The sequence below is a fragment of the Balaenoptera physalus genome (genome assembly GCF_965194825.1).
Source record: "Balaenoptera physalus genome assembly, chromosome: 9".
NCBI classification, from domain to species: Eukaryota; Metazoa; Chordata; class Mammalia; order Artiodactyla; family Balaenopteridae; genus Balaenoptera; species Balaenoptera physalus.
The window spans coordinates 102,022,481-102,041,371 of NC_138888.1; the positions used below are offsets into that span (position 1 = coordinate 102,022,481).

At 37.5% G+C, this 18,891-nt stretch overlaps 1 protein-coding gene across 3 annotated transcripts in view; it reads right to left on the reverse strand.

The window, feature by feature from the left end:
- ADGRB3 (adhesion G protein-coupled receptor B3) overlaps positions 1-18,891 on the reverse strand; it is a 793,357-nt gene that overhangs the window by 27,837 nt on the left and 746,629 nt on the right. For 2 of the 3 annotated variants that reach the window (XM_082474137.1, XM_082474138.1), the window contains exons 24-28: positions 17,889-17,987; positions 17,389-17,560; positions 6,409-6,504; positions 4,927-4,966; positions 175-818 (exon numbers count right to left, since the gene is read on the reverse strand). In XM_082474137.1, coding sequence (XP_082330263.1) covers positions 175-818; positions 4,927-4,966; positions 6,409-6,504; positions 17,389-17,560; positions 17,889-17,987 — 1,051 coding nt within the window. The remainder of the gene's footprint in view (positions 1-174; positions 819-4,926; positions 4,967-6,408; positions 6,505-17,388; positions 17,561-17,888; positions 17,988-18,891) is intronic. The other variant, XM_082474139.1, reaches the window with a different exon arrangement.

Consider the following 18,891-nt stretch of genomic DNA (forward strand, 5'->3'; position numbering starts at 1 on the left):
TGGACAATACATAACTGCAAAAGCTAATGTGACTCTTCTCCCCCAGTGCAGTGCCCCATGAATCTATCTATCTATCTATCTATCTCTTATCTATTAATCAATCAGTCTATCTATCAGTCTATCATCATCTATCTATCTTTCAAATATCAAGGGAAGGCTTGTTCCATTGCTTACTTCTAAAGAACTCATTGATATCGTTGATCCAGTTTCACTTCTCGATAATCCCGCATTTTCATCCAACTCAGAGGCCATGAAGTTCTTCACAGCTGTGCGAGGCTCAAAGGGCAAATTCTGCATATGTTCCTGGGGTGCGAGATGTTGCTCTAAGTTCATATTGAACTGGTCCATGACAGGAGGATTCATGTTGAATTCAGGATTCACTTTGTAGTGCAATAGCCTTTCGTGGGGCAGGGTTTCCATGCCAATATTCATTTTGCTTTCTTCTTTCATTGATGGCTGGGTATTAACAGAACTTCTGGGCATCACAATATAGTCACTCTCCATCATTCTTTCTTGAGGATGGACGATGTCCATATCCGCCCCTCTCAAATTATCATCCGTACATAAGTACACAGTTCTCCGCAATTCACTGTTCTCTTTTTTCAAACATTGATTGCCCAGCTCATTCATACTCATGGGCATGTGCAGACCTGTGGGTTGCTGAATAATGACTTTGGAAATGACGTTTCCAGGTAATGTTGAATAGCTTAGCCCTTCAGGGTTTGTTCCCTTTTCTTCTTCATCATCATTTAGAGAAATCCTGGAGAGGGTGCCTGTTATTGTTGCTGCTCGGCAAGGACCAATATCCTTGTGAAGAACTGTGAATTAGAACATAAAAGTAAATAAAAGAAAGTTAATGCACACTTATCGATTACTATTGTATTCTGTTGTCCCTCATTTTACTAAACATTTTCCTTAATAAAATAAAAATTATTAAAAATTACATATCTATTTTTTGCACATGGTCCAAATTACCCAATCACTTTGTGTTGATTCTGATATGCTCTGATAGTTCTCAGGTAGCCCACAGATAAAACATATGGGAAAACTGATTAACAGACTTTCAAAAATCTCAGTGCCCTAACCCTAAATAACTCAGCCTAACTTTTCAGGGGAAAGGCAGATTACCAGAGAAATTTTCTCCATCAATCTACTGCAAAGGGCTTTATAAAATTATGGATATATTCACAAGAGTTTGACTTTTTCTTAAAGGGTTTTCCCCTAAAGTATTCTACAAGTTCTACTCATTAAAATACTTATTGAGAGAGGTAATCAATGAGAATTTCATCCTACTACATCAGAAATCCCTTCAAAAATTATGCCCATTGAAAACTAATGAGCATTTATCTGTGAAGTCCATATGGTCAAGTAGATACAGGGTTCAAAAGTATTTATCATCTTCAGTTCCATGCAGGAATAGTAAGGCATTTTTTAACAAGCTCAATCCATAAGCTCCAATGCCCTTGAGGGGGTATTAAAAGTGCCAACTGACTTTAAGCAGAAAAAAGCTGTATGAGCCTCTAAAAAAAACCTGTATGATAGCAGAAAAAACCTGTATGAGCCTCTAAAACCTCCATTCCATTTTAAGCCTGCAAAATAATCACTTAGGAAACTTAAAAATGCATGATAACTTGTAGTAAGAAAGAGAACAAAATAAAAACATAAACCACACCAAGGAAAAACCAATCAACAGAAGAGTTCAGAATTCTTTATTAAAATATAGTTTAGTTTTTTCTCTTTTTTGCCTCTCTAGAAAGAAGAAAATCATATTTTATGTGTAATGGAGGCAGAATGACTTGAAGCCTGCTTAGTTGTGGACAGCTGTTGGTTTTGAGGTCAGAGAGAATGAAATCCTGAAGACGTGTTCTTGGTCATCGTGGTGCTGAAAGCACACAGAACAGCACTGTGTGCAAGCTGGTTCAACACGGGCTCCCAGTGCTGCCCTATCAACAAGCAGAGCCATTGCCATTGAATGTTTCGTTAGCCATAGGTAGCTATAAAGTATTTGGTTTATTATCTCCTCATGAAAAGTCTCAGACATATTCAATTTTACCCATTATTATCCAGTTCTCAAATAGCATCCTAATTATTATGCATTAAAGCAGAGTTTGCAAAATAGAAGATTCTGAATGTCTTTCCCTATTACAAAGAAGAGAAGCTTTCAAATTAATTCAAGACATGCATCATTCATGTAATATCTTTTATCTTTAGAGATACTGTATTTAATCATTGTATTAGGTCTCTTTCTTCTTAGATATTCAAGATGTTATTCACCTATACTCCAATAAAAATTTTTTGAAAAGAGCAGAAAAAAACCCAAAAAAACAAAACAAACAAACAAAAGATGTTAAATCTACGTCGTGTATTTTTTATTAATCCACAATTTGGTGTGACTTTTTATATTTAACTATAATGTTTAAAAAGTAGACTAATTCAGTTTAAAAAAGTTATTTCCAAACCTCTTAAAATAATAGATAGGTAATGAATTGTGGTTGCCAGGAACAATTTACTTGAAAATATTCAGAGATAAAGTATGTTAAATTAATAGATTTAGTAATATTCCAAATAAAATACCTTAACATATCTCCAAATTCAGGGAGGAATATTTTTAATCCTTAAATGTAGGCAAAAATTAATCCAAAATTTATAGCAATACAATTTAAAGGCTAGTTATGGGAACCTATTACATTTTATTAAGGACATATAATTTTATACTTTTATGAGTATTTTGTAAACTATAAAGTAAACCTTGGTACTGAATATTGATTTCATAATCTGCATTTGTATAAAATACATTTAGTTTGTACAAATGTAATATGATTTGCAGTTATCAATGATACAGCTATCTTTGCTGAAAATTTGTATATCTTAAATATTTGGGGAAATATAATTCCTCTTATTAAGTAGTGTTGACTCTATATGAGAAATTTAACTGTTTCTTTGACTTACTTAAAATGGATATCCAAATTTTGAATCTAAAACATAAACAAATAGACACCACCTACACATACAAACGTGATGGTGAAGTGATGGGACTTTTGAGAGAAATTAATCAAGTTATGAAGGGCAAAATGCAAATAAAACCAAGACAAAGCAAAAAGCACCTGAATATTTTGCATAATCAGATATACACTCCACCCTTTGGGAAAGTGAATTTCAACAAAACTTAGATAAAGATTATTCAGATACCAGGAATTGAGACTTTAACACTGAATATACCTCAACATGGAAGGAAATCTTTAGAAAAACACAGGGTCAAGTTCCTGATAAGCTCAGCTAAAAAAGGGCACAGACAGAAAATGAAAAATTAAAAGAATTTTTTTCTAATGAAGCAATGATACTGGCCTAATATTAAGAATACTGGGCGGCTTCCCTGGTGGCGCAGTGGTTAAGAGTCTGCCTGCCAGTGCAGGGGACACGGGTTCGTGTCCTGGTCTGGGAAGATCCCACATGCCGCGGAGCAAATAAGCCCGTGTGCCACAACTACTGAGCCTGCGCGCCTGGAGCCTGTGCTCCACAACAAGAGAGGCCGCAACAGTGAGAGGCCCCCGCACCGCGATGAAGAGTGGCCCCCGCTCACCGCAACTGGAGAAAGCCCTCGCACAGCAACAAGGACCTAACACAGCCAAAAATAAATAAATAAATAAATTTAAAAAAAAAAAAAAAAAAAAAAAGAATACTAAATCTCAGAATACAATGAATCTGGGAAAAATGGGTATTTTAACAAAAGAGAACAAGATGAATATAACTCCTTTATCTGTAAAGTTTGGATGAAGATTCAGAAGGCATTCTTATCAAACTTTCAAAGGCCAAACAATTTCAAATGGATAGAATGGTAACCTAAAACCAGTAAGATAGTAGCAAATAGAGATAAATGCAAAGGCTAGATTTTTCATCAAGGACAAAAAACCAAAAAAAACCAAAAAAAACCCAGAACCTTTACATATCGTAGACTGGGAAATCCCTGACAGCTACTACAAAAAGTCTTGGGGGTTTTAAATGATAGCCAGTGGACACTAGTACTGTACCAGCTGCTATGAAATCAGATGCAAAGGTAGATAGCATTAATACAAGGAAAGAGCCAACTGTGATAAATGCTGGCTAAGTGTGGGCAGCATAGTTAGAACTTGGGCACCATAATTTCAAATGATTGACACCTGGGGCACCATGTCTGCCTGGGAGGATGCTCTGAGGAATGAGTGAAGAAACATGGTTTGTTTAGTCTGGAAAAAAAAAAAAAAAAAAAAAAAGACCTAGATTGGGCTAAGCAGTATTTGCTTTCAAATATTTGCATAGTTAGTTTAAGTGGATATTCACTCTTATTCTCAAAGGCACCACGAAGACCAACGAATAGAAGGTTAAATAAGGTATATTTTGTCCCAATATAAAGGAACATTATTCATCTACTCTTGGTGGGTGTCCACAGACTGGAGAACAGATGTTGGGGACACTGTCCCTGGGATCCAGCTCTCTAAGACGGTGTGCGCATGCTCTGAAAATACAGCAACAAAGCTGTGATACACACACACACACACACACACACACACACACACAATGGTATTTCATCCTTCCAGCATGGATGATGAAACTGAGGCACAGAGAGACATCAACCTGACTGGCCTTACACCTGACAACCAGTAATAGGTGGACGGAAGGCTTCTGTCTCCAGGTCAATGCTTTCCTGCGGTCACAATGCTCCCAATCAACCATCTTCACTTCCTCGCATTCCCCATTCATATTCTCCCTCTCTCTCATTCCCTCCCCCCTCTCCTCCATCTGCTATTACAATGCTTCCGGTTGAAAAACTCAATTTACACATTTACAGGAATATGTGATGGGTAAACCACAGCATTTTCTTTAAAATCAAAAATCATAAAAATGATTCAACATCTAATGATTATATTTTCAAAATTCAAATATTCTTACCTGATCGACAAGCAATGTCTACATCCTTTTCAAAGTCTGTCTGTAACAAGAAATAATGACATAGAATCGTCATTTAATGAAGACCTCAAGTGACTTTTACTGACCAAATTATCTGAAGTTAACAAATATCTGACTAGGAGATACCAGGATATTGTTTTGTGCAAAGGAAGTTTATCAAGGAATAATCAAATTGTTTTCAAGAGTATTTTCTAGAGACCACATGTTGGATAAAATCAATGGAAACATGGTGTATGATTTTAACAAGGCAAAACTATACCCATGATCATCTAACACCAGATGTAAAAAAAAAGAATTTCAAGGCAATTCCTTAAACCACGATAAAAAGATTGGAATGTGAAATATTATGAAGATACTTAAATAAATGTCTTTGTTATTTATATTTTTATGCATTCATTTTGAATATATTGTTTGTAATTGAATATCTTATAATACAGCTTTGTCAAATCCTTAATAGTCAAACTAGGCTCTTCTGATGATCCATTTTCATGCAAATGTGACAAAAGACTTTCAGGTTTAGGAATTAAAATTGAAGATTAAACAATACTAATCTGGCCTAGAACCTGCTTAGAGTTTAGTTCTATCCTCGTATTTTCCCCAAACTTTTACTGTAAACAAATTAGTTTATTTTTTATGGTGAAATTAAATTAGCCCATCTTAATCAATATTTCGATTCAAGATATCAGTATTTATCTCTTTGTTTTTAATAAGGAATTAATTATTCCTTCTCCTGTCTTAGTTACTAGTATATCATTTAGACTGTTTTTGTGTTGCCTAATCCAAACACATCGATAATAAATCAAGCATATTATTAAGAAAACTCTATTTAAGCCATGATGTTAATGACACAGTTTAAACCTTACTTCATTTCTAAAATATACGGAAGTGGTTATGTGTAAAGTACTCCTTAACCCAACAACAGTCAGAGCTCATGTACAATGGTTGACCTTCTATTGGGAGTGTGTCTGCCCCTCACGCTTTAGGGCAGTGGCTCTCGTCTTGGGCTGCCCCCTGGAGCCACCAATGCCTGGGTTCTATCCCAGGATGCTGGTTTCCTTGGTCTGGAGTGCGGTTCCTCTGAGGAGTCTGAATGGGAAGCAAGGCGAGAACCACTGCAGGTCTCGCTTTAAGACCAGATGTGCAGGTACCATCCTGTTCTGATATGTAAACAAACATGATCCTATGGACACACTGTAACCCTGACTCTGTGTGAAGATGAACATACCCCCCGGTGTCACCCAGAAACCCCACACTCAACACATCAAGGTTCCAATAACAGATCCAGGACTCCTAACCAGTCCAGACAGAACCGTCATCTGGTATCTGAGTTCCAAGCCTGTGACGGAACTACAGTCAAGGTCGTTCAAAACCGAATTTTGATACTATTTTATGACTAAGAATATTTGCTTATTCCCTTGAGAAATCATGACTGAATCAAGACTCAGAGGGGAATTAAAAGCTCACCATGATTTGAGCATGGCCATTAGGAAAAGAACTGGAAGAATCGGCATTGATTGGGTCCTGACAGTTTCTCAATCGGCATCTAAATGCATCTTGAACCTGTGAAAAAAAGACAAACATTCATTTTCTTCTCTCTTGGTAATGACCAGGTACTGTCTATATTGGCAATTGACTGAGAAAACCATTATCACTGTTTTTATGATCCAATACCCGTTTTGTTTACTTGGTGCACCTGGACTTTGGTCCATGTCCAGGGAATTCATCATTTGCCATCATCTGTAGAGGGAGGTGCTGGGAACTCCTCAGCTGTCCCGATGCCTGTGTCTGGCTCAATACTAATCATTCTTGCCAGAGGGCAGGATTATTTCCACTGCTACAAACAATATGCCTGTCTTTCAAGGGGGATTTACTATTCGGTATGGCATAATCTTCATAACAGCTTTAAACATTGGGAAAAATGAGATGACTCTATGATCTGTCGACCAAAATTGATCTGGGATTTTCCTTTTATGTCTTATGTAACGCATATTGGGGAGACCATTTCTTGCCTTGCTTCAAGTACTATGTGCCCTTATGTGCAAAAAAACAAAACAAAACAAAACAAAAAACCCACACACAATGAAACAAAAAGATAACAAAAACTACTCTGTTTCTGGTTGATTCTCGTGGAATAAAAGAAGGCCACTTAGCAAAGCCAAACTTCCTTAATATACATTCACAACTGGATTCTGAGCAATGAACAAACACATCACAAGGAAATTCAAAGAACGTTAAATCCTTTGTTAAACAGCACGTGGATAAACCTGAATAGGTGAATAACAAACACACAAATCAACCGACAGCTACTCTGATGTCATGGTACCTCTGTGTCAGCTGGTCCCTCCACCTCCTGCAGCTCATTAGGCCCCTAACAAGCTTGCCGGTGGGCATCACCGTAAGTCAAGTCAATGGCAACATCATTTTACTAGTATTTGGCTTTTCTGACTTCACATTATTGTTACTCCCCTCCTTGTTTATTATAATCTGTCTTATTGGGTTACCAAACAAAGCACAAATGATGTGGCATTCCTTCTATTTTCCTGAAGCACCATGGTAGGGGCCACCAAGGGAAACATAATGATGTCCAGTTTTGCAAAGCATGGATATAAAATATCCTATCACTGTTTGGTTGTGAGATGTGCGTACTTTATGTACTGGCCATAAAAAAACCCTGAGCCTATTAAGCTGTTTTCAGCTCCTCTCATCCATTTCAAAAATTCGTTAGCAGCCTCTTTCCCAAGTGGCAAGATGTGGCAAGTGACATGAAGTTTAGTTACCACCACTGAGCCCTGGCTGCAGTTCCATCATGAGACCTCTGCCCACGTGGTGGATTTCTCCCCTCAGGTTCTGATCCTGGTGATGCGACCACTATGGCTGTGAATTAAGCGGGGGGATGGGCTCCATATCCTCTGACTCTTCCATTTTCCGATTCTAATATTTCTTTTTTTAACCATTTTTAAATTGAAGTACAGTTAACTTACAATGCTGTGTTAGTCTCAGGTGTACAGCAGGGTGATTCAGTTATACATATATATCTATCTATCTATCTATCCTTTTTCAGATTCTTTTCTGTTATAGGTCATTACAAGATATTGAGTTCCCTGTGCTATACAGTAGGTCCTTGTTGTTCATCTATTTTATATATAGTAGTGTGTATATTCTAATATTTCTAAATCTGGAACTTTCTGGAAAAAAAGAACAAGGAGTTGTCTGATACAACCGGGTGAGGTAATTTCTTACTTCCTCTTTCAGACATATCAGTAAAAGTTCAGGCTCAGTGAAATTTAGTCTGATCATCTTTTCCTGAAGAACTGGATGTACATTTGGAACTAATTCATCCAGCTTCTCCCTTGGAGGAGACATGGCATGGACAAACTAGACTCTTTAGAAGCGAATGCTTCTTAGATTAAGAAGTCATAGCTGTGAGTCATAAAGCAATACAATTAATAATCAGAAGATCATTATACACTAAGGTAATGTGTCTCCTGTTTGCCAGATGATCTCTGTTGCTGTTACACAGAAATTTGCATTTGGGGGAAAACACTAAGAAAGTATATCTGTTTCAGAAAAAAAATTCTAAGAACTAATGTCAGAAAAATAGGTACTTGCCAATTTTCTGTTTGTGCCCCGAGGCAACTGTTAAAGAAGCACGCACTTATAAAGGAAGATAAATAATATGTTAGAAATGTTGCCTTCCAGGAGCTTGTCACATGAATTTGTTTCAAATCTGCTTCTGAACACCAGCATCTATAAAATATGAAAGGTGGCCCTTGGTAAAACGAAACATTAACTCTTGCTCACCAGCCACTCTACTTTCAGACCTTTGGAGTGCAGTTGTCAAGGATATTTTTGTCTGACAATGAAATACGGAAAACCAACTCCTGTAAGTTTCTCTTCAAAATCCACTATCTGATTGCTTGAAGAAGATATAAAAGAAATCTCTTTTTCATTACACACACATACAAAATCGATAACCATAAACTATCAAACTCCCAAATATGACAATGGATTAAGGGCATTTCCATACTGGAGAATGATGTCAGCTACATGAATCAGTCAATGCTAGTCACAAGAAATATAAAACAGAGAAGCATAAAAACTCTACAGTAAATTCAAGGTCATTTTAATGGTCATATAAATGCCATGATTTAAGTGTTGGATTCTCTGACACTTTTAGTGCCTCTGTTCCTTCTAATTCAGAAAGATTTGCAGGAGAAATTCCTCTGTTCGATTAAAAAAAAATCTTAAAAATGCATTCAGGCAATCTAGCTGAACTAGCCTTAAATATTTATCCAACACTGACAGGGAAGCATGATTAGACTAGATTTTGTACTGTGTACTATTATCACAGAAAAGGGTGTTTCAAGCAGGACAGTACCTGGAAAATGCATCTGCAGCTATTTGAAAACATTTTGATAATTAAATGAACGTTCTATCAGGTAAACAAAGAGACTTTTATCTTTGGTGAACTAATGTGTATTGTATTTATGGAGAACAACTAGAAGTTTAAAAAAAGCAAGTCTACAAGGACCTTAATTCTGAACAAGGAGAAAGCATAAAAACAAACAAAAGACAGAATCTCGATCTGGCTATTGCATGCTGAAATTAAAATTTTCTGTGCCAATAGTAGCATTTACAACACTGGCCAATAATAGTCTTGGTGTCTTCCTTGCCTTGTGATTAAGACTGAAGAAAAATAACTGTTAGAAGATTCAGATATTTACTATTTAATCTCCTTAAGCTGACTGACTGTTTGTGGAGAACAAGTCACTTATTTGAGGTACTAATTTAATTTAAAATTTCTTTTTAGATTTTAAAATCATTATACCTGAGTTCTTCCAATATAAATCATGTTTTAAACTTACGTAGGACCAGTAAATACAATTTTTAAACAAACCCATCTAGAATAATTAAATATTTAATACCAATTTTGGCACAGTTAAAATCTAGATTTCAAAATGTCCATTTTTTTAAAATAATACTCTGCCATAGATCTTTCACCTTGACGGTCAGGCAGAGGGATAAAAAGTATCGGGGGTGTAGCAAAGAATTGATATGTGGATAGCCCTGGAATATTTAGGAGACTTTAAGGAAACCTGGTATCACGTTGTGAAATAAAAAAGAGTGGCAAGAAACATCTCCAAAAATAAGGTGAGGTGACCACAATAAGCTAACAGGTTGTCTTCTGAAAGGATCCTGCCAGGCACCACCAACGTTATCCCGACCAGATCCTGCTGGGGCTGCTCTAAAATCTCCTGAAAAAGCTATCAACCCTTTTCCTGTGGACAGATTCCTGGATGAGACCAGAGTTCAAAGAGGTCCACAGGGCGTGTCTCTCTCCTGTCCCTTCCCTAGGGACAGTGATTCGTTTCATCTCAGCAGCAGCCAGTGAGAGCTTCTCTGCTGGTCCCCGCTCCAAAGACAGCTGGCAATGCCACTGTGAAAGTCGGTGCCAGATCTAGAGATTGCTGGGGAAGAGCATGGAGCATTGCTTGGCAGTGTTGCAATTTAGAGGAAGCTTCAGGAGAGATCTGCACTGTTTGAAACAGGCTCTGTATTCAGCTACAGACCCCAAAGCTTCACCTTTTAAGAAGACAGCTTTACCTCCAGTTTTGCTTCCTGACTTCCAATTCCAGAAGATCATTTTAAGCAAAGAAAAGAAATAAAGTCACATTCTTGTAACTTTTTGAGACTGTTAGCTTGGGAGGAGAGGAGTTTCTTAAATGTTCTGGTTATTTTCTGAATCTAATATCGACTATTGTTTCTATTGATTCACATCTGTACAAATGGTTTTTAATTACATGAAATTTCATATAATTTCACCATTAAATGAACAAGAGTGTTGTCAATTTCATGTGTATAATACCAATTCACAGAAGCACCATGAATGACTACACACTATTAAAATATTATTTGACCCCTCTGATAGCAAAGGAAATGAACAAAAATGGTTTGTCATTTGCTATATGTTGAAGAGAAAATATGGACTTCGGTCCCAAATTTCAGTCCTAATGATTTTCTATCGGGATTCTCTAACACCTAAAGGATCTTTCACTTAGTCTCAAAATTGTCACAGCTTTTACTCTTTTTTGTATCAGATTTGGGGGTCACATAAGCTGCCCCAGACAGCATTTCACATACATGATCTGAAAAAATGTAACACTATTTCTTCTGCATGCAGAAGAGAAAAGAAAGAAAGGGAAGTCATACACCAGACGCCTCCACCCATGCCTTCACTGAAGATACTTCATCTTAGCCTCGTGCCATCCATGTCAAGGCAGAAAATAAAAACTTAACTCATGACCTCTTATTACTTATATTAACTTTAAACCTTTATCCCAAACATACTCAACTTCCTGTCACCAGTTTAACACTGTTGCAAGCTGGGACCCTGGGGTCTGCAAAAAGAGAGAGGTGAGATTTGCCCTTCCATGCAGCCAAGGCACTCCGAAGAATTTTGGGTAACAGTAAGCCATGGCTGGGTGCTACCTGGCAGACATGCCAGAGTTTGCCAATCTCTGCCATGAGCTCTCTGTGTCTTCATTTGTTCACTGACGCCATTGTACTAATCTGATTTCATGCTTTTGTTAACCTCCTGTATGGAGTTGGAGAACCACACATGCAGATTAAGATGGATAGAAATATTCATGACATAATTGCAATTATGCTCCAATCAGGAAAACCTAATCTGGAGTGAGATATAAGACTTATATTTTACTGCCTAAGAGATGAGATAACTATTGAGTGAAGGGAGTCTGGTGATTTCTGGGGAAAAGTATAGAGGGCTTTATATGGTCCTTCCTTGGGTCCTGTCCACGCTCCTATTTAAAGGCACTCTCTGTGCTTCCTACCCTCTGTTCCGATTAAAATCCAGCTTTATTGCAGTAGCTTCAGCCATCCTCCCACTTCCAGGCACACATTCTGTCTTATTAAAAACAAAACAAACAAACAAAATCTTTAAATGTATTTCTTTTGAAAGCTTCAATTCAGCCAGACCAAGATAAAGCTCTTAGCAACCCACCTCGCTCTCCCTTTAACCCAACTTCCCTCCGAGCAAGGACAAAACCCTAACACTCCCCACCCTGGGCAACTCACTCACTCTCTAAAGTCTATTCTTCACGGCACACTGTGGCCTCTCACCAAGGCCGCGGCACACCCCAAGGAGAAAGCTCTAAAACATAACTTAGTGCTCTGCCCTTAAATGTCGTCAGTTCTGTCTTTCTCTTGGTGCTGCAGTCAGAGCCACTAAAAAAAAATCTCTTCACTTGTTTTATGCCCCCATGTGCCCCAGGTGGTCTCAGAGGAGAGTCAACTCTCTACCACTCACCACAGTCTTCATTTCTTGGAAGTCGTACGCCCGGGACCCTCTCTCCATTTTCCTCCACTTGAAACTTTCGCTTTCTTAAGCAGGACCCCGTTAAGTTCTGAAGTCTCCTATCACCCACTCCCCCATCTTCAAAACCCACTGAAGCCCCTGCTCCTCAGGGGGCTGTACAATGTACCTTCTTCCGTGGTCACGAGTCCTACCTAAATTCCCTGTAGATCAAGCTGGGAGATTCATGCAACTCTCCATCTGAACTTTTTTGTATGCGATACGACCTCTTTTCAAATTGCTCTCTAGTTATTTCACCACTACGGGCCTCATTTATTTTTTAAAATGATTTGGGGAGAATATTGGTTTTAGATGAGATAGCTAAGGAGGCTTGTCTGCTTCATATAGTCACTGGCACGTGTTTGGAAATAATTTTGTTTATCTGTATTTTTATGAAAACAATAAGAGGAAATGGGACATTGACAGAAAAAAAAATGGTGGAAGGGAGTGGGAGAAACAGAAAGAAAGAAAAAACTGTTCATGTTTATTTTAAGCATTTGCTACAAAATCACTTCCCAGGTTTGGATGAAACTTCTGGGACCTCCTCTGGCGGAGCCTGGCTCTCCTGTCAGTGCTGGGGAAAGAGAAAAGATGAGCTTGGCCCCTGTGACTGATGCATCCTCATATACCGATACAACAAAATTATCCATCTAAGTACTTTCCTTTTTCCCTTCCTCTCAGTGAAGGGGTTTTATTGTAGCTTATTTTGTACTACCATTCTTGTTATTTTACCCCGCTGACATCAAGCTGTCCGACTGTCTTAGAGCCAGGCACAGCCAGAGACAGGAGAGATGAGAAGAATGTACAGGCACCAGGAAAGTGGTTTCCTAGCAACAGGAACTATTTCAAAGCTTTCATAACTCTTGTGCAGTTAGAATTTCCATAGCAATGTGGAGAATAGTAAATAGTGGCTATGTCGCCATGTGCCTGTTGCAAATGAATTCTTCTCAAGAAATGATGGCTAAATGAAGGAAGCACCTATATTTGTTCTGTTAGATCCTGTCTCATTACGTATGACACGTATTCGTTTCCAAGATCTAGGTTTGCTGCTGAAAGTAAGGTGTTGTGATAAATCAGATGGTTTAATTTTTTAAAATATTCTTATTCCCTCTTGGTGTTTTCACTTCTGTCAGTGACATCTGCTAAAGCAATTCAAAAGAGAAAGGGGCTTCAGAAGAAGACCCTGTACTTCAAGAATACACATTTTATGAAACTGAAATATTAAGATATCAGCTCTGGAGGTCACAACAAACTGCTGGTCAAAGAATCAATTTGCTTTTTTAGAAAAAAAGTGAAATATAATTGAGTTGAGATGGTAGTAGGATGATCCTTTCTCCTTCCCCTCCTGACCTGAAATAATTCAGGTTTTCTAATTCGACCCACTGAAAGCAAAGCCACTCTTAAAATGGATGAAGCCCCACACACATCACATTCAAAATGCCACGGTTACAGTGTTTCATTTCTTTTCTCCTTAAACTGCAAGGCTCTCTTCCCCTCTGTGCAGACCCACCTGCTTCACAGAAGACTGTAAAAGTCAATATGGGTAAAGCCTTTTTTTGTTGTTTTATCTTTGACTTTTTTTTTTTTTTAACATCTTTATTGGAGTATAATTGCTTTACAGTGGTGTGTTAGTTTCTGCTGTATAACAAAGTGAATCAGCTATACATATACATATATCCCTATATCTCTTCCCTCTTGCATCTCCATCCCTCCCACCCTCCCTATCCCACCCCTCTAGGTGGTCACAAAGCACCGAGCTGATCTCCCTGTGCTATACGGCTGCTTCCCACTAGCTATCTATTTTACATTTGGTAGTGGATATATGTCCATGCCACTCTCTCACTTCATCCCAGCTTACCCTTCCCCCTCCCCGTGTCCTCAGGTCCATTCTCTACATCTGCATCTTTATTCCTGTACTGTCCCTAGGTTCCTCAGAACCTTTTTTTTTTTTTTTAGATTCCATGCATATGTGTTAGCATACGGTATTTGTTTTTCTCTTTCTGACTTCCTTCACTCTGTATGACAGACTCTAGGTCCATCCACCTCACTATAAATAACTCAATTTCGTTTCTTTTTGTGGTTGAGGAATATTCCATTGCATATATGTGCCACAGCTTCTTTATCCATTCCTCTGTCGATGGACACTTAGATTGCTTCCAAAGCCTTTTGAATTCATATTAGATGAATCATTAAAAACTACAAACAACCATATTATGTTAATATGTATCAAAAATACGCAGAAACAGAAATATGTTTATCTGTACCCAGTCCCTTTCTAAATTGAAGGAAATATTCCTTACATTGCTTATATACTTTTAAGAAAGAAAAAGACCAGGGAATTCCTTGGCAGTCTAGTGGTTAGAACTCTGCGTGTTCACTGCCGAGGGCCCGGGTTCAATCCCTGGTTGGGGAAATAAGATCCCACAAGCCGTGTGGCACAGGCAAATAAATAAATAAATATTAAAAAAATAAACACTTAGTTTAGGTGCTGGCATACAGCAAGAACACCATAAATATTAAACAAATAAAAAAGAAAGAAAGAAAGAAAAAGTCCATACAAATTATCTTGAATTATTGTGACAAAAATATTTTAAAGTGAAGAAAGCAGTAGAGATAAAACTGTATTCCTAGCATCTCCTATGGGATTATCAAGTAGATTACTAGATTTGAGTCATTATACAATATTTTACAGGTAGCTATTGAGTCTATTTGCTTTGGTCTATTTTTATGAAATGTTTGTTCACAGGAGATAGCAAGGATATGGAAAGATGCCTTATTCTCCTGTACTGTGGTTAATGCTAGGGCAGTGTGATCACAGGTAATATGAGGTAGACCCATTGCTGGTGTCGGGCAACACACATTTAGAAGGTCAGAAAGAATTTCTATGAATTCAGTGAGACATCCTTATGATGTGGTCTTTGGGATTTGCAAAATTTAAACAGGGTTCTTTTGGTTTTTCAGTAACAATTTCCACTGAGGAATTCTGAAAGAGACTTGCTTATAACTGAAATCTGCTCTGTGTATTTATAGCACTGTTACAGGGTATTTTTAAGGGTCAATGAAAAAATACTAGATATGCAAGTTTCCATTTCAGTGTTGGAATGAGAGACATGACACTCTGCTATTAATTTATCAGCTATAAAATTATTCAATTTGAACTAATCATTGAAAATGCAATAATAACAGGGCCAATATCCATATTCTTATTCCCAATTAATACAGAAAATATATATTTACAGACACCTATTTAACAGAAGCATTTATTATATGATTTAATTACCCTTAAATCATGTTTTTGATAATTATTAGTCCAATTAGCAAGTATGGGAAAGTTCTGATGGAACTGAATTTTTGTGCCAAATATTTTTCTTCATGTAAGCAGCACAACTTTGATAATCAGCCAACAAAATATCTGTCACTTTAAAACCTGAATATTTTTATCATAGCCCAAGGCTTTTTAGAGAGCTTATTTCTGAAGAAAAAGAGAGGCTTATTTAGATTTGGGACATTTTTTTCCTCTTTAACACCTAAAGTATTAATATCTTCTGAAAATCTCATGCAGATAAATCATGGATCTTGCTTACAGCCCACACTATTCATCCTTAATCATTAATCAAAAATGTACCATGTGTCTACACACTTTGAACAATTTTGTTACATAAACATATTAGAGATAACATTAACATATTAGAGATAACATTAACACAGAAGACTCTCAGGATAGTTATGGTTGGAGAAGAACATAGCTCAATTTCTTTTTTAACTTTTAAGCAACTTTGGTCTATAGAAAATTCAACACTTGGAAGATTTTTAATGCTGATATTCTAGGTAGAAATTTGTGATGTCTTGGTAATGAAGAGCTAGATCAGATTTTTTAAATGATGAAATCCCCCCTTCCCCTTGCAATGTGAAGTCATTCTTCTGTTTTCATTGTTTTTCATCATACGATGCTCTTGGAATACACATGTGGGTTTATTGCTGACATCTGTATTATACGAAAGTAGCTCAGAAATACTGTTCTCCTCATCTGGTAAATGAGGTAAAAACCTGTGCTTACCTTCACTCATCACTGTGAAAGCTATGGGATGTATATTCAGATGCTCATGTGTCTTTTTTCCAATGTTCACATCATAATAAAGTTCTCAAACAAGCTAGATAATGCGAAATGACAGTGGAGACCATCTTCTCAAAATTACTAGCATGGCACTGTGTCACTGTGTGTTTTAGTCACCACCGTCCCCAGAGTAAATGCTCAAATGACTCATAAACCTTGTAAACACTGTATTGGTGCTTGCAAGCACTCAGAATAATTGTTGCACCAGTTGGAAAACAATATTTTATCCCTAAACAACTCAAGTCTGAACTCCATCACTGATCTGGATGGATTTGGTGCAGGTTAGTGTCTCATGAAGGATGACTTCTTTCCTTCACTGCTGCCAACAAACCTCACCAGGACCTGGAGAAACACTGTGATTATAGACCTACAGTCCTTGGGGACAATTGCTGCCCAATCACGCTCCACTGTGTCCATTTTTTGTATTTTCTGAGCATTGACATCCATATCAAAATCATCCCCTTTGAGTAACCTTAACCGCACCTTAGTACAGAGACAAAAGAACCCCTCGTTCATCTTCAGCATTTTCTTTCTAAAACAAAAAGTCTGTTAAGTATGAGGAATGGGGTTATGCTGTGTGTAGAAGCATGAGTTAAGGAACAGGTTTAAGAAATACCATCACAATTACATTTTACAGGTACGCTGCCCACCCTCTTATCTACACCTATGATTTCATCATAGCCTCTCTTGAACCCACTGTCCCTGGCTCTTGGCACCTCTGGTTGCATTTTCCCTTGCATCACACCATCTGTTTTAATCTGTCACTTTCAGAGTCCAAGGAGCCCCCTTGAACTTTGCCTTAGCATTTCTCTTTAGCGTTGACTCCCAAACGATTGTCTTTAGAGGAGACCAGCTTTAACCTGAAGATCAAGTTATTAAAAGAAAAGATCCTATTTGTTAACATGGAAAATACTCTTCTAAGTATCATTCTTCTCTCTTGCAGAATGATCTTTCTCACCTCTCTCCGAAGAATGCAGTGGACCATGACGATCACAAAGCCTTGCAATGAATCAAACACGGCAAAAAGTATTTGAAACAAGATGGAGCGTTTGTCTGTCATGGCCAGAACTGCAGACATCCACGTCAGAGCCAGAAGGGGCAACACCACACAGGAGCTCCAAAGAGACGCCCTGTTGGAACACAGAGGAAGCGACATTACGTAGCTGCACGTACGTATGCCCCAGGCGATAACCATACCCCAGTTCAACAAAGCATTCTTGTAGGTGGCACCAAGATATTAACTTGGAAACCACAAAGCAGATAACATTCGATAGTTTTATTTAGTTTTTGATAAACAATCCCACAATAGTTACAAAAGCCGTTGCAAACTATAAATATTTAAGTATGCTCTTAGCTCTAATATTAGCAAACACGATTTTTTTTTTTTTCCATCGTAGCATTTTCTCACATGCACGGTAAAAGATTTGTCACAAGAAGATGTAAATGATTGGGACTAACATGGCGTTACTGGCGGTGGTGGCTGACAAAGCTGTTGTTGAAACTACTCCACACTTGGCACATTTGAGCGTCAAACCGCTATGAGGCTCACTCATCTGACTGCAAACAAACAGAACACCCACAAAAAGAACAAAATATTGAATTGTCACCAAAAAAAAAGTTGCCACTGCAAGTTAGCTTTTAAATACGATTTCATGCAGAAAAGTATATTTATCAAAGAAGAACGCTCTCGGTCGTGTTAAAGATGCATTTACACTACACATTATTTTTGTAACATTCACCGCTTAATAATATGGGCCTTTGTTACATGTGAAGCATATTTCCATCATTTACACCATAAATGGCCCTTGTGTCTACAGATCAAAGTTGCCCAATACACTGAGTTAAACAAAAGCATGTGTTTGTGTAGACATACAGTGAAAACCCTTTATTCAGACCCTTGATAATCAAACAGGTAAGGATTCCTAGCTTCAAAGATTTTCAATGTCCCTTACAGAAGACACATAATATCAATTAAACCCTTCTGAAATGTACACATGTATCTCAGAAGTCCAATATAGGGAGCTATATATTTTAGGCTTTTAGTCATTTGTGGAAGATGTAGCTTTTATCTCAACATATTCATATTTGGAAATTTCTTATAGCATCAATGTACTGTCTATATTTTAGGATGATCTGAATATAGGGGCTGATGAAATTTGATGAAATATTAGTTGATAATAAAAAGAGTGATCGTTTTCTGCTTTAATAAAACACATTTAACATAGTCACCAAGTTCAAAATATTCTTTCTGCACATTTTGTCATAGACTCCAACCTAATATCTTTTAAATGGTCTATTCAAGTCTAGAGGATATTGCAGGTAAATTCAGATTCAATCTACTATCTCATAGAAGCAAAGTCACACTATGTAGAAAAACTTGACACATTTTTCTTTAGAAAAAAGTCCTTTGAAAATGACTGGTTTTTAGAACCCTATCATTTTAGGAAAAAACAAAAAGAAT